This window comes from Ambystoma mexicanum, chromosome 1p (genome assembly GCF_040938575.1).
Source record: "Ambystoma mexicanum isolate Mex_15411 chromosome 1p, UKY_AmexF1_1, whole genome shotgun sequence".
Taxonomy (NCBI): domain Eukaryota; kingdom Metazoa; phylum Chordata; class Amphibia; order Caudata; family Ambystomatidae; genus Ambystoma; species Ambystoma mexicanum.
Genome location: NC_090921.1, coordinates 1,096,071,731 through 1,096,097,719, shown reverse-complemented (window position 1 = coordinate 1,096,097,719; position 25,989 = coordinate 1,096,071,731). Strand labels below are relative to the sequence as shown.

Here is a 25,989-nt window from a genome sequence, read left to right as displayed (position 1 = left end):
CACTTCGCCCTTGATTTGTGATTACGCTCTCAGGGGGTTCCCACAACTTTTCAGCCACACTGACTTAGGTTCGGCTTACTTAAGTAAGAGGTTATCATACGGACTAAAGCACATCAATTAATCAATGTCTAAGTGACTCGCTTATCTATTTGTGTTTGACACAGCACTTAATATTGAGCGAGTGCAGAACTCCAAGAAAAGTTTGTTTTCTTTTGGATAATGCCACCGAACCTCAACAGTGAACATTCCTAGAATCGGATAAAAATAAATGAGAGCGGTATTGGATACATTCCTTAATCCGTCATGCACAATGCCCAGGAGGCACGAAGTATAGCGTGATACAAAAACACCCCACATAAAACATTTAAAAAATCACTGTAGTGGCGCCATTTACTGAGTTGCGGCAACTCGGATGTCATTGTGCTATCGCCGTGGCATGCAGCAGATACTGTTTTGGCAGGTGGTGTGTCATGCACACCATTAAGCAGGATTGATTGTGTAGTGGGTTCTGCGTGTGCAATGCTGGACGCACCATGATTTGGTAGGGGTTTTGTATGTGGCAGACACTAAATTGGCAGTGACATTGCGTGTGGCATGTACCACCTAGTTTGGTAGTGGTGTTCGTGCGGCATGCAGCATACTCTTATCTGTCAGGGGAGTCACGTGTGGCATGCATCAGGTGCTGATTTGGTAGTGGTGTGGCATGCACTGTGCAGGTGACCCTGGATTTTAGTGGTACCCAGTGTAGCAAGCAACAGACACCGATTTGATACAGATCTTAATTGGTAGTGGTGTTCGTGCGGCATGCAGCATACTCTTATCTGGCAGGGGAGTCACGTGCGGCATGCATCAGGTGCTGATTTGGTAGTGGTGTGGCATGCACTGTGCAGGTGACCCTGGATTTTAGTGGTACCCAGTGTAGCAAGCAACAGACACCGATTTGATACAGATCTTAATTGGTAGTGGTGTTCGTGCGGCATGCAGCATACTCTTATCTGGCAGGGGAGTCACGTGCGGCATGCATCAGGTGCTGATTTGGTAGTGGTGTGGCATGCACCGTGCAGGTGATCCTGGATTTTAGTGGTACCCAGTGTAGCAAGCAACAGACACCGATTTGATACAGATCTTAATTGGTAGTGGTGTTCGTGCGGCATGCAGCATACTCTTATCTGGCAGGGGAGTCACGTGCGGCATGCATCAGGTGCTGATTTGGTAGTGGTGTGGCATGCACCGTGCAGGTGACCCTGGATTTTAGTGGCGCCACTACAGTGTTTTTTTTAGTGGTACCAGGGGCAGCGAGCAACAGACGCCGATTTGATGCAGATCTTAATTGTTAGTGGTGTTACACGTGACATGCGTTAGACCCGGATTTGGTGGTGATGTGGCATGCAGCAGACCCTGATTTAGCAGTGGTGCCGTGTGCAGCTTCCAGAAGTCCTGTATTTTGTAATGGTGTCAGCAGACCCTGATTTGGTAATGGGAGTGTGTGCTGCATGCAGCACATCTGGTTTGATAGTGGTGTTGGGTGCAGTATGTTGCAGATTTCATTTGACAGTGGGGTTGCACGCAGCCCTGTTCTGGCGGTGGCATTGCATGTGGCATGCAGCAGACATGCTTTAATAGAGATTCCTGTGCGATTCAGCAAGCCTGATTTGGCAAGTTCCCTTGTGTCATGGGGCAGACCTGATTTGTAAGTGGTGTTGCATTTCTGGGAGTGCTATTATATGTGGCATGCAGCAGACCCTGAGTTGGTAGTCATGAGTTGCTATGCCGAAAACCCTACTCTGATGGTGGTGTTGGGGTTTCATGCAGCAGGTCCTAATGTGATTCTGGAATCATCTGCGGCAGGCAGCAAACCAAATTCAGGTAAGATGCCTGTGACAAGTAGAGAACCTGATTTGCAAGTAGTGACACATTTGTCATGGAGCAGACCTGTTTTGCTAGTGGTGTCATGTGCAGCAAGCATTGCATCCTGATTCGTGGTGTCACCTGTCACACGCAGCAGATTTGCTTCCTGAGTTTGCAGTGATGTTAAGTAGTAATAAGGTGTATGCAGCAGACATTGAGTTGCAAGTGATGTCATCAGGGCTGTAAGGAGACACGGGTTTGCGGTGCTTCAGTATTGAGCTGATATCTGCAGTGCGCGTGATGGTACGTCATTGTTAGGCAGAAACCTGTGCAGTCCCCTTGGGGAACACTGCAAAAGATTTAAGACTACAGGTAGAGCAGTAAACCCCTTTGGTAGCAGTCTGTACCACCCAGATTTACCTGGTAGCTGTGGCTGAGCAGTCAGACTTCTCTCAAGAAGAGTTAGGCAGTATGTAAAGTATACACAATATGTACCAAAACACAATAGCACAAGCAAACACTGACCAGAGCTTGGTTTCAAAAGTATATAGTTATTTATTTAAAATACACATAAGTTAAAAACACTCTAGCAAAAATATAGTAAAAGCACTTCAACACAGTTATACTGAAAGTAAATTCAATCCTTTCTCCTATCTAGACAACTCTAGGTTAACACCACTTAATTAAAACAGAGGTGAGTGCTTAACGTTAGATGACACTCTAGTAGTTTCCAAGAAAGGGAGAGAAAAAGCAGAAATAGGTTAGACACACCACTCTAAGGTCCAGAACACTTGCAATAGGCTTAAAGAAGAATAAAGTCACAGGTGAGCAAAAGTCACTAGGCAGGGCCCACTCTTAGAGTAGCCGGAGCGAAAATGTGCCCAAGATCACACTGTTAGTTAGAGATTCAAAGTCTTGCAAAGAGTCAAAAAGAGTTTAGAGTGGCTCAGAAAGTTTAGCCAAAGTGTCCCAGGCACTCCCAGGTTCGAAAGCCGGGGACTAAATCTACCCCGTACAGTCGGTAGCAAGGGAAGCCAGGCGGAACACAGTACCTTAAGCGGAAAGGATCCTCCAGCGGGGGCAGTTGTTCCAGGCAGCGACAGCAAGGCTCGACGTCGGTCAGGGGAGAAGAATATCTCGCTGAAGAGCAGAAGAGAAAGGTCGTAGCACTGCCCGGGAAGAAACCAGCCGCGGAGTCCTCCGGTTAAAGGGTTGGTACCGACTTTCGCGGTATGGGGGTAAAGTGTGGTATTCCGGATGCCGGGGTGCTTGGCACAGGCAAGGCGGCCACGAGATACCTCAAAAGGACGGAAAGAAGGCGAAATCTGGTTGTCCCCACCAGTCAAGGGAAGGAGCCACTCCGTTAAGAGTTCTCCTCGGTCGTCGGGAAAAAGTGGTGAGACGGTTCAGCAGGGCTCCACCGGGTGGTGTCGTCGAAGCAGGTCGGCTCAGCTCTTCCCTCGTCGGATTCTTGGTCCTGTGGCGACTTCTGAAGTCCCAGTCCCCAAAGCCCTGCTTTTATGCAGCAAACCCCCATTCACCCAGCCTAGCTGTCACTCAAACATGCTAAGTGGTGAGCCGGGCGGCTCACCACTTGGGCCAATCAGGACGGAGTGCGACTTGAGTTACCAAGGTAACTCAGTCCAGGGTGCCTAAATCCCCCTCCACCCCTCCTAAGTACCCCAGACAGAGTGGCACCACTTTGGAGGGCTTCTGTGGAGAAGCCCGCCAAAAGTGGAACAAAGGGCTCCACTTTGGGTCAGAGTTACAGAGGCGAACACCAACGCCATTTTAGAATCAAGTTTTGGCAAAAAGTCCCAACCGGAGTTATAAAAATAAATATATAAACCGGCGGTATGTTTAAGGCTACCGTAAATAAATAATTAAATGTGTTAGCCTAAAACAATGGGAAATCCCATAGGGAAATATTCGCGGTCGAATATAAAAAGTAGTTTCCACTGCCACCAGCCAAAACTCGATCAGGGGGGACGGAGACGTGCCCCCTCGACTAACAGACCCTGGGGCAATCGAATTGCCCCAGCCAGTACGTCCACAATATGATGGTTTGTACTGGTTCTGTTCAGGATTCAAGACTAGCAAAGTCTTTGGTGACTTTACATGCCCTGGGAGACAGTAGTCAGTCCCAGGGTATGGAGTCTATGTTGGGGAGTCCCTAGGACACCCCTGGGTCACGGCACAGAGGGTGCTGTGTGACCCACATCACAAAAATACATGAGGCCCTATGGAGTAAAAGACCCCATAGCCCATTCAACACAAGGTTTAACCAAGAAAACACACTTCAACATGTCCAAGAGTGAGGGTAAAAGAGTCTCACTCTTGGCAGGAGAAAAAAATTAAACCCCAGAAATCCAGCAAAGCTGCTGGGGGACTCACTAGGTAGGGAAATTCAGCCTAACCAGAGAATTCTCCCTAACACTCGCCCCCCCCAGACTAAGGGACAGGAGGATTTAATCCACTCCTGGATGAACCTCATACCTCTAGTCGATGATATACATCCTAGAGAGTCCATCAGCATTTTGATGGTGACACCCTGACCTATGCTTAAGGGAGAACTCAAAGGTTTTCTTTTGCAAGCTAAAGGACCTACAAACCCTTTGAGGAACATCAGTCTTTTTGTTATAGGGGATCTGGTTGACCAGTCCCTCAGAAGTTGGGACAACTTCTGAACCTATGTTAGGCTTTTTGAAGGGGTCCTTATAAAGGATTCCCTTAGATCTAGAGGGGCCTCCAAGGTTCCTCACCACCTCTCTTGTGGGAGCAGGTTGGGTCTTAGGCCTCTTGGTTGGAGGGGTTGGGGTTAGGCAATGTACCTGCTTCCCCTTCCTCTTAGATCTACCCTTACCTATTTTAGGAGTTTCCCCCCTAATATTAGGATTTGAGTTGGGGTCTTCAGTAGAAGGTCCAACAGTCTGAAGGTTTTTGGCCTTAGACTTTTCTTTTCTGGTTTTCCACCAGCACTGAGAATTACCAGTTCTCTCAGGTCCAGATAGGGGCCTAGTTGGTCTATCCACCTCTTCCTCAGAAGCAGGGGGAGTCAGAGACTCTGAGACTAGGGGAACAATGTTGGAGCTTGGTTGGGGCGCCCATGTTCCTAGCATACTATCCGGAAATGTGCCTGGGTTAGAGGTCAACTTACTAACACCAGGGCTTGTAGTGGGGTTCTCAGTAGAGGGTCCCACAGGCTTAGAAGGGTCCTTCAAGGTAGCCTGTCTAGCCAATTTGGTTAAGTTCTGCTTCTCCATACTGGGAGGCCTGGGGGTATGTGACACTACTCCTAGAGTTCTTAGGTCATTCCCCAACAGGACCTTCCCAGGTACCTCAGTCTGAACACTGACAGGGATCCTCACTGTCATGTTGTTACACTGAATGAGGGCTGGTAGAATAGGAACCATTTGGACAGGGCCTCCAGACATCTTAGTGGGACCTTTGGGTGCTTTGGCCACATCCTCAGGTTGAAAGAAGCTTTCATCCACTACTGTTCTGCTGGCCCCAGTGTCTCTCCTAGCAGGAGTATCCTGGCCATTGACAAGAACACTGTCCACATAATACACCTTAGAGTTAACAGGTAGGGAGTTATACACAACCCTATTCTGGGGACTAACCAGACCCATAGGCTCTAAGTTTACAGTTGCTTGAAGACCCAAGGGTTCTTCAGCAAAGAGTTCAAAGTGGGCACTAGCCATCTGTACTTCATCCTCAGGAGTGAAGGCTAAGGAGACTGTGCTGATCCCTGCAGGTTTACCCTTGCACTTGGGATCTCCTTTGATATGGTCAGTACCCTGACAGACATAGCATTGTCCAAATGCTCTCTGGAAGGGTGGCTTGTTCTGACCTCCTTCTGGCTTGTGGCCAGAAGGTACAGTAGCCTGACTAGGTTTCCCATGTGGCTTACCCTGGTTATTTTGTGGTTTGGGGCCCTCTTTGGGATAGGAATTATTAGAATTCTCTTTGGAGTCTTTTTTTGGCTGTTTTTCCCCATCCTTCTTCTGAGTTACCCCAGAATCCTTGTGAGTGGCCCTGTTGGCAACCCACAAGTCAGCAGCCTTAGCTAGCTTCCGGGAATCTAATTCCCTGGAATCAGCCAAGTGTTGTCTGAGCTCAGGAGAGCAGGCATCATAAATAGTCTCCAACATAAACAAATTCTTCATACCTTCATAAGTGTTCACCTTGTAACCCTTAATCCATCCCTCTAAGTTTTTCAAACATTCACTCACCCAGGTAGCCCAAGGGGTACCATCATGCTTTTTGAGGCTCCTAAACCTCTTAAGATACTGGGAAGGGGTCTTCCCAAACCTAGCTATCAAAGCTAGTTTCACACATTCATAGTCCTTCCTATCCTCCTCCCCCATCTCCATTACTACATCAGTTGCAACAGGGGGAAGCCTAGAGAACAACCAGGTGAGTAAGTCATTTCCTGTGATGTTCTGGAGCCCATGATTATATTCAAACAGAGACAACCAATCCAACACATCCAACTTAGGCTCATACATACCAACCAATTCTTTAGGCATCCGGGGTCTTTTAGGACTGGAACTTCTAGAGGAGCCAGAGAGAGAAACATTCTCAACAGATAATTTCTTCATTTCTAAGTCATACTTGAGCTCCATTTCCCTTAGCCTTAGTTCTTTGTCAGTTTGAGCATTAAGTTTCTTATACTCCAATTCTAGCTTCATTTTCTCTAGTTCAAAGTACTGAGGACTAAATGTGGGACCTGGTAAAGGTCCAGTAGGCACAGCAGGTAGAGCAGGCAGAGGCCTAGGGGGGACAGTTACAACAGCCTCACCCTCCTCTTCTGACTCTTCCTCAGAAACATCAACATTTTGTTCCATGTTAACTTCAACACTGTCATCTACAGTTGCTGGAGTGGTAGGTTCCTCTGAACCATCACCCAGACTTTGGTTAGCTAACAATCTTTCAATCAGCTCCATTTTCTTGCCCTTAGTCAGGAGATCCTTATGTTTACAGAGCACTCTTAAACAATCAGCAGTTTTGGCTGCAAGGGACTCTTGACTATAGCTTTCTATAACTGACATGTTAGAGGTTTTACTTTTTCAGTGCTAAGCTTTGTGGTTAGTTGCACTAAGGTATCTAAAGCACAATAAAATGTATACTCAATACAAATCCCACCGCTGTACACCAGTGTTAGGCAGAAACCTGTGCAGTTCCCTTGGGGAACACTGCAAAAGATTTAAGACTACAGGTAGAGCAGTAAACCCCTTTGGTAGCAGTCTGTACCACCCAGATTTACCTGGTAGCTGTGGCTGAGCAGTCAGACTTCTCTCAAGAAGAGTTAGGCAGTATGTAAAGTATACACAATATGTACCAAAACACAATAGCACAAGCAAACACTGACCAGAGCTTGGTTTCAAAAGTATATAGTTATTTATTTAAAATACACATAAGTTAAAAACACTCTAGCAAAAATATAGTAAAAGCACTTCAACACAGTTATACTGAAAGTAAATTCAATCCTTTCTCCTATCTAGACAACTCTAGGTTAACACCACTTAATTAAAACAGAGGTGAGTGCTTAACGTTAGATGACACTCTAGTAGTTTCCAAGAAAGGGAGAGAAAAAGCAGAAATAGGTTAGACACACCACTCTAAGGTCCAGAACACTTGCAATAGGCTTAAAGAAGAATAAAGTCACAGGTGAGCAAAAGTCACTAGGCAGGGCCCACTCTTAGAGTAGCCGGAGCGAAAATGTGCCCAAGATCACACTGTTAGTTAGAGATTCAAAGTCTTGCAAAGAGTCAAAAAGAGTTTAGAGTGGCTCAGAAAGTTTAGCCAAAGTGTCCCAGGCACTCCCAGGTTCGAAAGCCGGGGACTAAATCTACCCCGTACAGTCGGTAGCAAGGGAAGCCAGGCGGAACACAGTACCTTAAGCGGAAAGGATCCTCCAGCGGGGGCAGTTGTTCCAGGCAGCGACAGCAAGGCTCGACGTCGGTCAGGGGAGAAGAATATCTCGCTGAAGAGCAGAAGAGAAAGGTCGTAGCACTGCCCGGGAAGAAACCAGCCGCGGAGTCCTCCGGTTAAAGGGTTGGTACCGACTTTCGCGGTATGGGGGTAAAGTGTGGTATTCCGGATGCCGGGGTGCTTGGCACAGGCAAGGCGGCCACGAGATACCTCAAAAGGACGGAAAGAAGGCGAAATCTGGTTGTCCCCACCAGTCAAGGGAAGGAGCCACTCCGTTAAGAGTTCTCCTCGGTCGTCGGGAAAAAGTGGTGAGACGGTTCAGCAGGGCTCCACCGGGTGGTGTCGTCGAAGCAGGTCGGCTCAGCTCTTCCCTCGTCGGATTCTTGGTCCTGTGGCGACTTCTGAAGTCCCAGTCCCCAAAGCCCTGCTTTTATGCAGCAAACCCCCATTCACCCAGCCTAGCTGTCACTCAAACATGCTAAGTGGTGAGCCGGGCGGCTCACCACTTGGGCCAATCAGGACGGAGTGCGACTTGAGTTACCAAGGTAACTCAGTCCAGGGTGCCTAAATCCCCCTCCACCCCTCCTAAGTACCCCAGACAGAGTGGCACCACTTTGGAGGGCTTCTGTGGAGAAGCCCGCCAAAAGTGGAACAAAGGGCTCCACTTTGGGTCAGAGTTACAGAGGCGAACACCAACGCCATTTTAGAATCAAGTTTTGGCAAAAAGTCCCAACCGGAGTTATAAAAATAAATATATAAACCGGCGGTATGTTTAAGGCTACCGTAAATAAATAATTAAATGTGTTAGCCTAAAACAATGGGAAATCCCATAGGGAAATATTCGCGGTCGAATATAAAAAGTAGTTTCCACTGCCACCAGCCAAAACTCGATCAGGGGGGACGGAGACGTGCCCCCTCGACTAACAGACCCTGGGGCAATCGAATTGCCCCAGCCAGTACGTCCACAATATGATGGTTTGTACTGGTTCTGTTCAGGATTCAAGACTAGCAAAGTCTTTGGTGACTTTACATGCCCTGGGAGACAGTAGTCAGTCCCAGGGTATGGAGTCTATGTTGGGGAGTCCCTAGGACACCCCTGGGTCACGGCACAGAGGGTGCTGTGTGACCCACATCACAAAAATACATGAGGCCCTATGGAGTAAAAGACCCCATAGCCCATTCAACACAAGGTTTAACCAAGAAAACACACTTCAACATGTCCAAGAGTGAGGGTAAAAGAGTCTCACTCTTGGCAGGAGAAAAAAATTAAACCCCAGAAATCCAGCAAAGCTGCTGGGGGACTCACTAGGTAGGGAAATTCAGCCTAACCAGAGAATTCTCCCTAACAGTCATCATCACTGTTTAAATAGCACTTTTTAATCCTTTTTTTTATATTTGGAACACCAGATCTTAGTTCGACAAAACATATTGGTAAACATTGTATTTATCCATAATGATGAAAAGCTGACTTGACTTGGCAGGAGTGTAACCTGTTAAGCGCAGTCCTGTCCCATTGATCGCAAAGGAACCCGCCAAAAGGGGTGAATAAATAAATACACTAGTTGGCAAATGCACAAAAATACCGGAGACAGATCAAAACTGGATCGTTTCGCACAGCAGGCACAGGACCCGCTGAGCTACTTTCCCAGCTGTTATCATCAGTTATAGAATTCTCCATCGGGGTTTACCAGATGCGATCCAGCTGGCTTTATCCCCCGGGGTGTGGACGTGTGCATTGTGGGCGTTCATGATGTGTTTGTAATCAGTGCCCGTCGTGTGGTCGGCCAGTGGGCCTGCTGTGGGCATTGACAGAGATCTTCCTGCGTCAGCAGTCTGCGATACTCAGTCATTCGCCTGTGGTAAAATCGCCATGGATTCTGTGGTGGGTTTTGTTGATATGTTCAATGGGATGTGTGTCCTCAGTGGTGAAGGTGCCTATTTCCGGCCGTTCTATAATAGAATACTGTACCCCCCAACAAGGGGCGAAACAACACCTACATTTGGGGTGGGGGGGTTGCTAAGTGGTGATGGAAGGGGCCACTTCAGAAAATAGGTGGGGCAAACTTGGTGTTCCGTCCCCAATGTTCTGCTGTGTTGTGGGGACCAACTATCAAATAGTAGATTTTAAAGCACAGTATGCAGAGAGGCGATGGAAGTCTTTCTTGAAAGTAGCAGCTTTAAAGTTTACTGCATTTGTTCAAGTACTTTTTTCTGCACAAACACAAAACTTTTAACATCGCCAATGTTCGGGAAAAGCTTCCCTCACCTATCTGCTTAACAAAATGCAAGTGCTCACATCCAGGGGTGCACCTAGGCTAAAATGTAGGTGGGGGCTAACCCTTCAAATGTTGGGAGAGGCGCTAACTTCAGAGACGGTGGAGGAGGGGAAAACTTACTTGTGTAGGGGCATCTAACTTCTTTACGCATTCTTTCTGCTCTTACGAGCCACCCTCTGGCTGCACTTGTGAGTTATCTGCACTTCCCCCATCCACTCCCCCCTGGCACTTCCCCCGGTCCCTCTTCCCAGCACTTGCACGATCTGAATGACACAAGGCCTGGTAAGATCGTTATTTTGTCCTCCCTTTTGTTTCCCCCCCTCTTTGTCTTGTTGCACTTAGAAACACTTGTGTACAGGCGTGTTATAAATGCCACATCATATCATAATGGGACTATTCTAGTGCAGCTTCAATGTTACAAGCAGTTAACTCTCTCCTTTAAGTCTGAAAACACCCACTTAAGCACTGCTGTGAGAAGGAGCTGTCTCCTGTCCCCCCTATCCTTCCTACGTACTAACCCCACATCGCGAATTCAATTGCCTAAAAATGTATGCATATGAATACAGGTGCAAACAATGAAATACTTTACATAACTAAGGTTTCCATAAAGCGCTTCAAGGGATCCGACCCTGGTCTCTCCGCATTTCATAACATATCCCCAAACCCATTCAAGAAGATCATCACTCAAAACTCAGGTGCTTCTGTCCTGCACCCGCCTGTCAGCACTGTCACTCCTGATGCACGTCACAATGTCTTTAAATTCCATACAAAGCTTACATTAGATTGCAAAACCACACCTTCGAATAAAAACAGTTTGCAAGTGAGGGGGCAAGTTCAAGTAAAGTCGGCGCGCATCCTGGCCAAGAAAGTGGTTTATTCCTGTTAAAAGTGCTGTATTCAGAACAGTGGTTGAAGTGGAAAAAAGGAACTAGTGGTACTCTGCATCCGAAAAGGAGGTAGTGGGATGGTGGGAGATGGAGGAGGGTAGGACTGTGCCGGAGGGGGTTTGACCTTTGGTCTGCCATCTACAATGTATCTTGTTGCATTGTGGCTGGACTATATATTGCCTGGAATAATAAACAAGCACTGGCAAAGCCGACAGTTTGGGCTTTTGTGCAAGTATGGGATAGGCACTGATAGAATGGTATTACCATGCGGTAAGATGGAAACTGCTGAAAAATGGAGGGATTACCTAGGCATATGATGGCATTAACTGGCAAATGCCTTTGTAATACCTCAACCCAAAACTATTGGCTTTGTGATTGCTTGTTTTCAAAAGGAGTTCAGTGCATGGAACAGATCTAAATCAAGTGGCTGAAGGCACACTTGGTTGAGGCATTTTTTTTTATTACACCAGAAGCCATTTACAACTGTAATTAAGCCATTAACTCTCAGCACACTGTTTAGAAATAACCTTGGAAGGCTAATCGTTGATGTTAATGCTTGAAAAACCTAGCTCAAAGAGATCCCATGAGGATGTGTTTTGGGAGCGGCAGGTAGTGGGTGGGATTGGCCATAGGAATCAGCATGGCCATGTGCAGTCAGTAGGCTGATAAATAACAAATCACCCTCAAGCTGTGCGTCCGTCCTCACAAGTCATCTCCCTCCTAATTGTATTCCAGTTCAATAGTTTTGGCTTACAGCCAAAATTAAAAATAGAATGAAGTAAAACTAAGGTAAAAGTGAACCTCTCTGGTGAGTTGCCCCTCTGGCCCTTGGCTGCTCTGGTGAACTGTCCTCTGGTCCTTGGCTTCCTTGCGAATTGGACCTTTGGTCCATCCCTCCTTAGGTCTTTGGCTCTCTGGTGAGTCGATGGCAAAAACAAGAAGCAAAACGCTTCAATTTTCTGTCAATCACACAAACAAGTACCTTAGCTACCTGAAACACACATGACCACCTCTCCACACAGCTGACAAAATATCTAAAATGTACACCGTACAGAGCCATATCTTTTAAGATCTGCACACATGAGTGTTGTAAGAAAGCATTGGCTTGACCCCTCTGCTACTGCATTAGCCCCCTACCCTTTCCTTGCCGATCCTGAAGCTCCTGGAAAGTGTGAAAATGACAGATGGTGTGCAATGAAAGACTCAATATCATAGCATAATAGAACATAGCAGAGTGTGGGGCTGTACTCTGGCCGGCCCAAGCAACTTCAGTGGTTGGGAGCAGCAGGGGAGAAAATGTAATGTTGGTTCAACCACAGTTAGTCAGCTATACTGGGATCTCTGGTACACTGATTGGCTGGTGAGCCTGTCTGCCTGTCAAATCAAGTGATATGAGACTGGAGGAGGGCCAGTGAAGCAATAATGCAATTCTATGTGGCAGTATTGGAGCCACTAGCAGAGGAGCACCAGGGTACACCAATGTGTCCCCACACTTGTTACAACTGTCCTATTGTAAGGGCGTAAATGTAATCACTTATAAGCACTCCAATTTTTGCAGTTGAAGTCATGGTGAGATTACATTATTTGCCCAGGGTCACACATGAAGCAGGGATTTGACCCCACTCTGCCATTTAGGCACATCCACCTTCCACACTTTACTTGGAACAATATTTAAGTTTTGGGTGTCAAGGCCTACATTACTCCTGTCCTTTAGAGTTTACTTGCAAAATGCACAAATTGCATAGTAAAGCATCACGGCAACATGTAAATCCTTATAGCAGCATCTTGAGCCAGAATATCAGTGTACCTTTATTTTCCACATCCTGAATGGAAAACTATAAGATGCAAAAGGAAAAATATCTATTTACCCACTTTAGTTTCAGCACTTTAAGACACACAATAAAAGAAGTTGTGTAATAAACTTACTTAGGTTTGGAGATTTGTTACAAACCTCCAGCCTGTTATGTATGCTTTTAAGAACATTCGACTAAGGACATCAAAGCAAACTTTACTTTTTAGCATGTAAAGCTATTAGACATTATGGGTATGAACACATATTTCAAAGGGTGCTTTATTGCGTTGCTCGCTTTAACTGTGACAGATTTGCAGGGATACTGGTGGTCTTTCAGTAGAAAATTCACCCTGCAGAAGAAAGGTTATGCTGCTGATGACCAAAGAAAGAGCTCAATATGGCACTGGCTCCATGGATGCAGCTTGTGTGTCTCAGGGGGGGGGCTGTGCCTCGGGGACACGGGCAGTGCTTGATCATCAAAGCCCAGCAGATTGTAGATTTGCCTAGGAAGAAACAAAAGGCGCCCAGGACCCTGTTCCTGATCCTAACTTTTTAAGGCTCAGCACAGAATTCCGCCCCTCAACTCACATTGGGGGGGGGTTGCTTGAATAGCTCAATGACGTTGCACGTTTGCCCACAACTGTATGTTGTAAGGGTAGGAAAAGCTGCTGTAGAGTTGTATGCCAGCTGCAGGGTGGGAGATTTTACACTGGCACAGAACCCCTACGTGACTTATAATGTGCTTTTTTGGGGTGCATGATTCTTTATAATACCAACAAGGACGAAAACTAAGACAAATGCAAATGCGCTGCTGTGATTATCCACAGTTTGAATGCAGTGGACATTGGTGGAAGTCCTTGGATGGCAAAGATAAGCCTGCCTAGGGCTAGGGAAGGGCACTGTTGTGGGAATGGACCTTGAGATGGGCTCCAGGACTGGGGTGTGCTTCAGAGCCTGGGGTGGGCCTCAGAGTCTGTGGGTGGTCATCGTGGCAGAGGTGGCGCTTTGGCCATGGGTGGTACTTAGGTAAGATGCAGGACAGGCGTGAAAAGAATGTGGGATAAGGTGAATTTGGGGACGAGCATTAAAACAATGTGCAACGAGATGTCAGAACCGCAGATTAGATTATAATCAGACAGCTGCACACCTCTCAAATCATGGTTCAGGGTGCTGCCACCTGCCACAGATTCAGTTCTCACATGGCCAGACCCTTACCCGCCTATAGACTGTAATCTAGGTCCCTCACAATATCATCTAGTTTTCAAAATGGTTGCTAGGTGTGTGAAGGTGTGATGTCAAAAGTAGCAGTTTCTCCACTACGCAACTGTAAATGACCTGTCTGTATGAGGTGGTAATATGCCCCTGTTCTTCTTTGCAGGGCGCACCCGGCTCGAGGAGGGCGCTTCCCTGCAGGTGGATTTGCTGCGCTCCGAGGACCAGGGTTGGTACGAGTGCCGCGTCCTCTTCCTGGACCTCTACCACAGTGACGAGGACTTCCGGAACGGCACCTGGATCCACCTGACAGTCAACTGTAGGTGCCAGTCAGCGCGTACTGGGTTTATTTTGCAGCCAATGTTTGGGGTCACCTTGGTCAGGGCAGTGGAGGAGAGGGGGAACACTGTACCCGCAGGCCTGTCCAGAAGTTATGCAAGAGTAAAGGCCCGTGCCACCGCATACCTCTTGTCCTCTTTCTCTACCCCATACTTCCTGCCCTGTCTCTAGCTCCTCTGTTTCCACGATGGGTCGGTGCCCCGGCTCTCTTTGTCAGTGCTCATTCGACATGCTCCCCTCCTCCCCCCGCCCCATGGCCACACAAGCTCTTATGCCGAGAGGTCAGGAGCAGGTGTCTGCTGCTCAGACTCCCGGTCAGTGGCAGATCAGAGGAAGGCCCCAGGTTTGGCACATGAAACGGGAAACCTGCCGCCCCGGGCTGGGCTGAGAAAGAAGAATGCCGGGCTAATTAGATGAGATGCGGAGCTCAGATTACCCATGACCTGTGACCCCCGCTTCTAGCCCCTGCTCCTGCATTTCTGACAATGGGATCATGCCCTCGGAGCGGCAGGCAGAAATAGAAGTTCATTCTTGAAACGCGCTTTTCTGTTGACCTGAATGCAAGGGAACAGTTCATTTTTTAATTTATTTTTATTTTGAATTACAATACATCGTTCAGCAAATAAAGCATAGCGGCGAAAGGCAGCCACTGGATCGCTTCTCACATATTCTCCTTAAATCTGATCGTTACCACGTATATTTTCCATGAAGGTCCGATTGCACATTTGAAAGTAAGCCCTAAAGGCAGTGAGTTGTGTGGGGTACAATCAAAATGCAACGCTCCTACAATGCACAAAGGTGTATCTGTGTAGCCCCACCCACCGCACAGTGTCGTTTTTCAAAACTGGTGGAAAACCGCCTCCTTCAAGTGGGGAGACAGGAGTGTTCCTGGTGCGCGGCGAGAGGAGGAGGAAGAGAAGGAGCGCGTGGCCAGGGGAGAAGCAGAAGGTCAAGCCTTAGACTCTAAGGCTTAGTTGTGACGAAGTCAGAGTCCTGACCAGGGGAGCTGACTTATGAATTTCCCAGGGGGGGGCGGGTTATCCAAATACAGGAAGTGACATCACTGGCAGTTATAGGACCGCAAATTTGCATGTAGTCGCCAACTCGGTGCAACGGCGCACGGGAGGGGGGGGGGGTGTAGGCGCGCGCAGAACAGTGGAAACATTGGCTAGCATGTACTGCATATACTAAAGTCAACTAAGAAGGAGATTTAAGACTTCCAGTTGCATTCCAGTAGGCCATCACTGCCCCTACTCCACCCCTCTATAATCATCCAGGTTGTATTGTAGTAGCCCTCAAAAGGCAGAGCAACACAACTAGGATGGGAGAACGAAATGCTGTCCCATCCTGTGAGTGTGTCAAACCTCAGAGCAAAGACTGTGCGTGTGCCTTCTACCTTGGAGCACAATCTCACTAATTTGGTGCAAATCTCGCAAGTGGGAGCATGGGAATCCCATGCGTGTGTTGGCTGCAGACCCTGGATCACATGCTCACTTCTTCAGTGTGAAACTCTGGCCAAGGCTCTTTGGGCAAGCATTCAGGATGGGTCTCGCTGGGCACCTCACTCCTTGGAGCATAGTATCAACCGTTGCTGGTAATCTCACAACTGAATGTACAGTTTCACTCTTGGTCATCTCAGTGACCCCATGTGTATTACATATATACACAGGTTCGCTGCCTCAGTCCGCGCTTAGAACCCTCTGGGTAGTACACGCATTATAAATAACCAATTAAAATAAAAAGAAATACATCTGCTGAGAAGTGCTGGGGCCTTGTCAATAAGATTGTAGCAGCTCATCTGAGAAGTGCTGATGTTGTCCCATCAAAAGCATAGCAGCCGCACTAAGATGAACTAGCATTGCCTCAACAAAAGCATAGCAGCCCCACTAAGATGAACTAGCATTGCCTCAACAAAAGCATAGCAGCGCCACTAAGATGAACTAGCATTGCCTCAACAAAAGCATAGTATTACAATTATGGAAGCCCTGTTACAGCAGTACTATCCCATCAAGAGTATAGCCAGCTAACTGAGGAGTACCAGCATTGCCCCATTTCAAATATGGCAGCTCTACTAGAAAGTGCTGGCTCATACGCCTCCGCTCCCCGCCCATAGCATTCACCCTCACCACGTGCACACTCAGAGACATGCAAACAGTCTCATTTGCCCTCTCCCTGCCCCAGCTCCCTGCCCCCTCCCTCGCTCTGCATCTGTACCTCCATATTGGGTATACCTCTACATCTGTTCACCCCTCTTGCCAAGAGGGGTGCACAGATGTACGAATACACCCAACCCAAAACGATTTTTAGAAATTGAGGGACAGACTTGCTTTGCATCTGTGCCTCCATTTCTAAAAATCCTTCTGGGTAGGATGTACCTGTACATCTGTGCACCGCTCTTGCCAACAAGGGTTCACAGATGTACAAATACACCAAACCCAAAACGATTTTTAGAAATTGAGGGACAGACTTGCTTTGCATCTGTGCCTCCATTTCTAAAAATCCTTCTGGGTTGGGTGTACCTCTACATCTGTGCACCGCTCTTGCCAACAGGGGTTCACAGATGTACAAATACATCAAACTCAAAACGATTTTTAGAAATTGAGGGATAGACTTGTTTTGCATCTGTGCCTCCATTTCTAAAAATCGTTTTGGGTTGGGTATACCTCTACATCTGTGCACCCTGGTGCACAGATGTAGAAGTATACCCAACCCAAAACGATTTTTAGAAATTGAGGGACAGATACAAAGCAAGAGCCTCTTGCTTTGCATCTGTCCCACAATTTCTAAACATCGTTTTTCCCCGGCTTTTACCCGGGCTGCCAGAGAGAGACACAGTATGGATGGAACAAAGGGCCATCCATACTGCGTCTCTTCTCTCTGGCCAGGGGGGGGGGCTCAGCCCAGACTTCATTCTGCCGGGGGGGCTAAGGCCCCGCAGCCCCCTCGTACTCAGCGGCCCTGGTCCTGACGCCATCCAAGTGGCATGGGGAGTTAGGGAGTTATCGCAGCCCGGCAAAGCCGGCCTACCTGGCGAATATCTCCAGTGCCGTGAGGGTGGAGTTTCCAAGTCCAATGCCCCCTCTTTGGTTCAGGGCAGTGTTCGAAGTGTACGAAACGAACTAGTGGAACTATGTTCTCTACTGACCTGTCCCTGCTCCCCACAAACCCCATTGCCACGCCCCCTTCCACACCTGCTTTTTAAGGGAATGCTGTGGGCAGTGCATTGAGGTGCAAGTTTCAACTTCTTCCTACACTTTTATTTTAAAACGAAACCATTCTGGAACAGTTTCTTTTGAAAATAAAAGCGTAGGAACAGTAAAACAAAAATAAATTAGGACAGCGTCGGCTCAAGGAGCGCTCGGAGGGTGCGGCCGCACAAGGGCGCCCCACGGTGCAGCCGAACAACATAGCTGAGCCCCTTGCTGTTCTGCATTTGTTGTGGGCCTGGGTGGGGGCGTACACATCTTGCACGGGGTGCTGGCAAACCTGGGGCCGGCAATGGTAGAGGAGAACAGCCCCCGCCCACTTCGACCACTGGTTCAAGGGGCTTAGAATGTGAGTCAGAAGACTTAACTACTGTTGAGATGGAAGCCATTGATAGACTCTGACCCCTTCCCCAAATCCATTCACCTCTTTTGTTTAGGCAGGTAGAGGAAAATGCTGAGGTCCAAAGAAGAGGTGCTGCCATGGGGAAACAAGTGCCATAGGAATCCGGGTGGGACTTCTGTGGTGACCTTAAACACTGAACCAGAGATAGAGAGCGACAGGGAATGTAAAGGGCTGTTGCAGAGCCCCTTGAACCAACCAGCACTCCTATTGACATTTACTGATGCCACCTGAAGCCTGAGACTAAAACCTCAGCAAGCACAACCCTGCAGTGATAGGTGACGCTGGGAGCACTGGAGAGTTATTTATTTATTTTGCATTTTTAAAGCGCTCACACAGCTCGCGGGCATCGAGGCGCTGTTACAGGAATTTTTTTTTAGTTGTGTGATTGTTTTTTTTTTTGGTCTTAGTTACGTATTTATAACGTGCTTAAATACCCTGAGGTTTCTAAGCGCGGACCCGGGGATCGAACCTGTGTTGCTTCGTGTCGTCTTGCTGCCAAGGCGCGCATGTTGCCGTTAAACTGAGTTATGTGGTGGGTCTTCTCCATAGACCCAAAACAGCTGGCGTACATTGGAACAAAACCATTGAGCCTTTCAGGGGAGAGGGTGGTCCTATCAGAGATAGGTGGGAGACACCAATGGGAGCTTGCAACAGAGAGGTCTGAAGAGAGTGAGGTCCATATACAGCGAGCAGTGAGGGCAAATGAGGATGCAGTGGCAGAAACAGTCAGGTAAGTGGGGATGGGGATGGGGATTGTTTTTTTTAAAAAAAACGTTACGGGTGGGAGAGCAGGGGGAAAGATGGCATCCTGCGGCGGGGGAGGCAGCCTGCAGGTTCTGTGGAACGCGGGCTGAGATTACAGGTTCCAGCCCGCGAACCGCAGAACCCGATTGGCTGCGCCCCCTTCCCCCGGGTGCTAATAGCCCTTATTGAGAGTGACCAGCCTGATTCACAGAGTTTTCCAATGGGATTGTGCCATTATAAAATGCTTCTGTTAATCAGGCCCAATACCCCTTTCTAAGAGTGAGAAGGGCATAATGTCCGTTATTGAGAGTGAGCAAGGCATTATATCCCGCACTGAGCGTGTCAAGGACACACTATCCCTTACTGAGACTGAGAAGGGTACACTATCCTTTATTGAGAGTAAGAAGGGCTCAATATTTCTTAATGAGAGTGAGAATGCACACTATCCCTTACAGAGAGCGTGAAGGGCCAATATCCTCACAGAGAGAGAGAGAGAGAGAAAAAGAAAGAGAGAGAAAGAGAGGGAGGGAGGGAGGGAGAGGGGCACTATATCCCTTCTTGAGAGTGCAAATTGCACAACGTACCTCACTGAGACTGAAAAGGGCATGACATCTCTACAGACATTGAGATATGCCTTTATCACACTGAGAATAAAGATTGCCCACACTTACAGATCAGGAAGTCTTCATTCTATTAAAGACAAGGAGGCAAGCATTATGCTTTACTTTCTTTAATACTGCCATATCAGCATTTGAACAATTTTTTCAAAACTGAAACATTTGTGCTCTTTTTTCCAACTTTAAAGAAAAAAGACATCAAATTTGAGAGGTTTTGAAGTTCCATAGACAAGGTTCCATCCAAAACTACTCCCCCCATGATCCTCTGGGGCTTAGTAGTCCTGACCTCTCCTCCTCCACCTATCCTGGCTCAGGTCCCAGTATAAGAACCCTCCATTTTAAATATCCTCCTCTTTCTTTTTCTTAGTTGTAACACAAACTTTAACTGTTCTTCAATTCAACTCGACGAAGAACTAACTGGAACTGTCTGTTGAACTGTAACTGGTTAGATCTCTTGGACCACTCAAGCAAACTTCCTTGAATCATCGACTTCCACTTTCTATTCAAGTCGTCTTCTGATCGTCTCCTACAATAGATGGAGAATAGATTGTGAGGGTCGGAGAACACTATCTGACCATTAAATAATACATAGGTTCAGATTGTCACATTTACTGGGTGGGATATAATGCTCGCCTCCTTGTCTTTAATAGAATGAAGACTTCCTCAGCTGTAAGCGTGGGCAACCTTTATTCTATGACAAGACAGGAGGCTCGCATTATGCTTGTTCAAAGCTCGACACCACTGCATTTGTTATGTCAGATACAGGCTTAAAATAAAAGGTCTTAAACAGTGACTCAGAAGACCAATCAGCCGATTTCATTATATCTTGAAGTGATACCCCGGCAGTAAAGGCTTTAGACGCCATGGCACCCCTTGCTGAATGCGCACCAAATACGGCAGGTCTATCCCTGCCCACTGCATACCTTTGCGCACCCATCTAGCGATTGTCGCTGCTGCTACCACATGGTAAGGCTGCCTGCGCGCTATAAGCAACTGGGTTACCCCTCGTGGTCTAAACTGTGCAGTGACGCTTTCGTAATCCTTAATGCATTGCGCAACGCATAACTTCCTATTCCCCGTAAAATAGCGATATGAAATGACTCGGGAGTCTGTTTTAGTTCTCTTTGTTATGTTGAACGCTACTCCTTCTGGATGAAAAATCTTCCTATCGATTTCCAGCGCTTTAACATCTGATACTCTTCGGCATGCTGCAAGGCACAATAACATCACCAGCTTGCCTGATAATTGTGATCGTGAAAGATTTCCTTTAGCTGGCCAGTTAAGGAAAAGGTCAAAAACGACTCTAACATCCCATAGTACTGCGTATTTCGGCTGTGGAGGCTTCCTCATCTTTATGCCTCTCAGCAATCGCAGGACTGCGGGGTGTTTCCCCACTGCGATCCCGTCCACTTTCTCGTGTCCTGCTGAGATTGCAGATCTGAACACTCCTATTGTCCTATATGCACTTCCTTCTTGGAATTTAGCCGCCAGGAAGTTAAGAACCTGCACTACAGGGGCTGAAACCGGATCCACACGCTGGTCTGCGCACCACAGAGACCAGGCCTTCCATGCGCTACTATAGCTCCTAATGGTGGAAGGCGCCCAGGAGTCCTTGATGAAGTCTGCAGCGAGCTGCGAAATTCCTGGCAACTCCCACTTTCTCCTGAAATCCTGCATATCATCAATTGGAGCTTTCCGGATGTTATCAGAGGGTGTGACTGGACGGTTGGACCTAGAAGAAGGTCCTGCTGATGTGGAACTATCCTCGGAAAATCTGAAGAAAGTTCCATCGCTACTGGAAACCAGGGCTATGATTTCCAGAGTGGTAAAACCAACACAAGCTCGGCTTGTTCTCTGCGCACTTTCGCTAGCGCTCTCGTGATCATGATAAACGGAGGGAAGGCATAATGGAGAGCTCCGTGACATATCTGTAGGAAGGCGTCTGTGCCAGCTGCACCCGGGTCTATCCTCCAGCTGAAGTACTTGTGCATCTGAGCACTCAATATGGACTCGAATAGATCTCTCTGTACTGGGCCCAAGCATTCTTGTATCCTCTCGAACACTCTCGGGTGTAGTTTCCAATTGCTGGAATCTACCAGATACCTCGAGTTCCAATCTGCCACTTTGTTGAGGTTCCCGGGCAGATACTCTGCTGACACCGCAATCTGGTGTTGGAGGCAATAATGCCAGAAATCTTTCGCTAATTCTGCTAGCAACCTCGACTTTGTCCCTCCTAATTTCTTTATGTAATGTACTGCTGAAATATTGTCCATTTTGAGCAGTACACAGCATTTCGCCTTGTCTTTCGTGAAGGTGTGCACTGCAAAGGAACCTGCCAATAATTTGAGGCAGTTGATATGCATGAGCAATTCCTGTTCTGACCATTTCCCTCCTGTGTCTATGTGCTCGCACCTGGCTCCCCATCCTGCTTGCGTCTGATTCTATAACTAGGTCTGGGGCGTCTCCAAATATCGCTCGCCCCCGTTCCAAGCGTCCATATCCTGGAGCCACCAGTGGAGTTCTGTAAGTGCTTCACTGTCTAAGGTCACCAGTTCATGGTACCCTACTCCTCCTTATAAATGTCTAATTTTGAGACGTTGGAGAGCCCGGTAGTGGAGAGGACCAGGAAATATCTATTGAATCGAGGCTGCTAGTAACCCTACTACTCTGGCTAGACAAGGAAGCGAAATAACTTTTTTCGCTATTATCACTCTGAGCTCCTTCTTTATCGCCCTCACTTTGTGTTGAGGGAGCTCGAGAACTGCTTTCCTCGTATCTATCGTGAAGCCTAGAAACTCCAGCTTCTGCACTGGGCTTAGCTGAGATTTGTCTAAATTCACTAAGAATCCGAGCGAGGACAAGAGTGTGAAGATCCATTTCACATCTCTTGAGAGAGCATTTTTGTCTGAGGCTAGAACGAGAATATCGTCTAGATATATAATGATCCGAATTCCCCTTTCTTTTATGGCGGCTGCCACTGGCTTCATCACTTTGGTGAAAGCCCATGGTGCGGACGCTAGGCCGAAGGTGAGGCATAAAAAACACCATATCTGCCCTTTCCACTTGAAGCAGAGATATTCCCGGGATTCATGTGCTATGGGAATCGTGAGGTATGTGTCCTTGAGATCTAGAGGTGCCAAGAAGTCTCCTTTTCGGAGGAGATCTTGCAGCAGCTGGATGCCCTTAATCTTGAAGTGGTTGTACTCTAGCCATGCATTCCAGCTTTTTAAGTTTCGTCTTGTTCCTCCTGTGGACCAAAAACATGTTGCTGAGGAAACCTGGCCCTCCTTGCCAATCGCGCTCTATCGCATTTTTCTGCGCTAAGCGGCATAGTTTGCTGTACAATAGTGTTGCTTCTGCGCTTGCCATGTATATGGGATGTGGATCTGAATGTTGGATGGGATTTCCTACAAAGTCTAAGTGCAGTCCTGCCACAGCTTGAAGCACCCATGCATCGCGCGACAAAGCTTGCCATTCGCTTGGAGAGTTCTCCCTCCTATTCTTGTGTCTGATGTACTCACCGCCGGTCGCATTGGGCTGCCGATAAGATCCTCTCCCTCTACGTCCTCTCAGGAATCTGGTTCTGGACCGGAAGAAGGTATCTTGCTTCCCTTCCCAGTATTGGGCACGCTGTTCTTGGGGTCTGCGATGATAATTATATCGACCGGACGCTCGACCCCTGTGTCGTCCGGTTCCGGAAAAAACATGTCCAGGAAAGATCTTCTTTATTGAGCTCTGTGCTCTCTCTAATGCTGAGTACGTGCCTACAAATTGCGCCATCTCTTTTGCGAAAACTTCGCCAAACAGGAGCCCTTTAGCGTTTTAACCTGCCTCGTACGAGGCTAGGTTGCTCAACTTCCTGTCTATCTTTAACAGGACTCCTCTCCTCTCGGCTGAGAGAGCACAGTTGGCATTGCCCAGAAGACACACTGCTCTTTGGGCCCAATTAACAAGAGCTAGGGGATCTACCGGGGTTCCTGTGTCTTGGGCTTTTTCAACCAGGTCCATTATCTTCCCTAAAGGACCTGCCATGTCCAAAAGCTTGTCCTGGCATCCCCTCCAAGCGCGGTCAACTCCCTTTCTGATGTCATGCGCTGATTTTGTCACAAAAGTGACCATCTTGGGATCTAAATCTAGAGTGTCGGCCAGTTTTCCAGGCAACTCCGGTCTGGGACACTCTGATCTCATGCGAGAGCGTACCTCTCTATCGGGCGGCTTTTGTATATGCTGGGACATGTATGCCGCTACTCTGGGCGATGGCACCCATTCAGAAGACTTTGGATGTCTGATGGCCTCTGGATCAAACATATCAATGATGTTCTTCACTTCTTGAGGGCCGGCGTCCTCTTCTAAATTCCTAGAGGTATCGTCTTCTCCTTCTCCCTCATCATTGGGCAAATAGCCCTCATCATGATCCCCTGCATTATTCACCCCTGGGGCAGGGGGTCTGTCCTGGCCTGCTTTTTGCTTTTCCAGGAAGGCTCTCTTTAGCCTGGCGACAGGGTCGCTTATGTCTTGGGGAGCAGTATCCTCCTTTCCGCCTGTGCTCGGGGGGAGGGGGGGTCACAGAGTGCTTTCTCTTCCGAGCTACTTTACGCCCCTTAAGGTCAACCCCTTTTGGGGGTGTTTGGCTGACGGTCTTTCATCAGGGCTTTCTGCCCGTCTTTTTCTGGCAGCAAGCTGCTCTTGTTGCTCTGCCATAATTGCCTCCAAAATTTCTAGCCTTTCTGTAATAGGCCTAACACCCAGAGAGACAGCTTGTGTCAGCGAGTCTCCTAGCACTTTCTTAAAACTTTGTGATAGATCTGGTTCTATCTGGGAAGGGTTTTCTCCCCATTCTTCTTCACTCCATTCTGGAGAAGTTGATGGAGTTTGGCCAGGACTTCTATAGCTAGTCATCCTATACGTTGGCAGAGCCAACTGCAGGGCTGTCAGTACTGAGGGGTGGAAGGCTGCTGCAGATGAGTCAAACACTGCTTTTGTAACTGTCATCAGCCTGTCCCACAGGTCTTATCCCCTCTACAAGGCAGAGCTTGAAATCTGTTTCCTTGCTATATATATTTTCATTTTTTTTTTTTTTTTATGTGAAATCACTGAGGAGGCTTCCGTAACTCTCCGCTCTGCGTTCGCAAAGAAAATAATGCGCGCGAGCGTTGGAGAGCTCCCAGGGGATGTCGGGAGGTTTACTGCCTCCCGCTCCCCTGGGTCCTAGAGCTCGCTGCGTTCTCTGCGATGCTTCTGAGAGGAGCGGTGCCGGCTACATAGTGCGGGCGCGTTCGCTCGCGGCTCCGGCCACCGCTCTATACACAAGAGAGAAAACCTGTAAAGCAGGATACTCACCTTTACACGCGGTTGCGTATGCCGCTTCTATATTCCTAATGCGGCCGTCAGGCCTACCTATAACGTACTGAGGTAAGCACCTCCCCGCCCCCTTACTGCAAGCGTTTCTGTGTCCAAATACACCAATAACACTTCATAAAGCCGTAAAAGGAAAATGAAATGTACTTAGCTCAAAATGGCAGCAAAAAGAAAGAGGAGGATATTTAAAATGGAGGGTTCTTATACTGGGACCTGAGCCAGGATAGGTGGAGGAGGAGAGGTCAGGACTACTGAGTCCCAGAGGATCATGGTGGGTGTAGTTTTGGATGGGACCTTGTCTATGGAACTTCCAAACTTCTCAAATTTGATGTATTTTTTCTTTAAAGTTGGAAAAAAGAGCACAAATGTTTCAGTTTTGAAAAAATGATTGAAATGCTGATATGGCAGTATTAAAGAAAGTAAAGCATAATGCGAGCCTCCTGTCTTGTCATAGAATGGCATGCTATCACTTACTGATACTTAGAAGGGCACAATTACCCCTGGATGATACTGAGCGGAGCTCTATATCCGACCCAGGAAGTGAGAGAGGCACTATATGCATTACTGTGAGGGAGCACAATATCCCTTAGCAGGGCGGGACACTGAATCGTTGGAGCAGGAAACAGGGGGCGAGGCAGGGATCTCCTGGATAAGATTTCAAATAGCCTGCTTGATGCTATCTCCCTATAAAGCAGAACTGGAGCCAAGAATGGGCTGGGCGCTATATCCATGTGACGGTCAGTTGAGCCATGAAGCGGCCGGCGCTACGTGCTTGTAGCAGCTGCTGCTAGATCTGAGACAGAGTTCAGAATAGGGATCCTGGGGGAGTATAGTATCTCCACTAGGCGGAGAACCCCGGCACCATATCATTCTGACGTTCCTGAAGCCTTTTGTTTAGTCTGTTACAGGAGAGAGGGAACACCAAGTTTAGTTTTAGGCAAACCTCTGGTGCCTGTATCCATTCATCCCAACCCTTTCACAACTATATACAGCAGCATCTAGAGTGAGAGTAGTGACACAGGGTGGGTTGTGGAGATGAGTAGACATAGAGGACAGTGTACTTGGAGGAGAGGAGCAGGGGGGTTGGCAGTGAGAGGAGCATATGCAGCGAAAGGAGGGTTGATAAGGTCTAGTGGTGCATGTGGTGTAGGAGGGTACATGGTAAGAGAGGGATCAGGGTGTTCTGTTGTATGAGGAGTTGCAGCAGAGATGGGCACCCAAGATAAGCGGTGGAGTAGGGTGTACCTGCCCGTAGAGGAAGAGCAGTGGAAGGAGCCAATTTGGACCTTCATAGAGTGTATGAAGGATCTGGAGGGGTCTGCAGTCACAGGGATTCAGAATGAGTAGTCAGTGGTGTGGACGTTAGTGGA

General features: G+C 47.8%; 1 protein-coding gene across 3 annotated transcripts in view; it reads left to right on the top strand.

Moving 5' to 3' along the window:
* IGSF9 (immunoglobulin superfamily member 9) overlaps nt 1-25,989 on the top strand; it is a 665,024-nt gene that overhangs the window by 368,500 nt on the left and 270,535 nt on the right. For all 3 annotated transcript variants that reach the window (XM_069604696.1, XM_069604697.1, XM_069604695.1), the window contains exon 4: nt 14,119-14,271. In XM_069604696.1, coding sequence (XP_069460797.1) covers nt 14,119-14,271 — 153 coding nt within the window. The remainder of the gene's footprint in view (nt 1-14,118; nt 14,272-25,989) is intronic.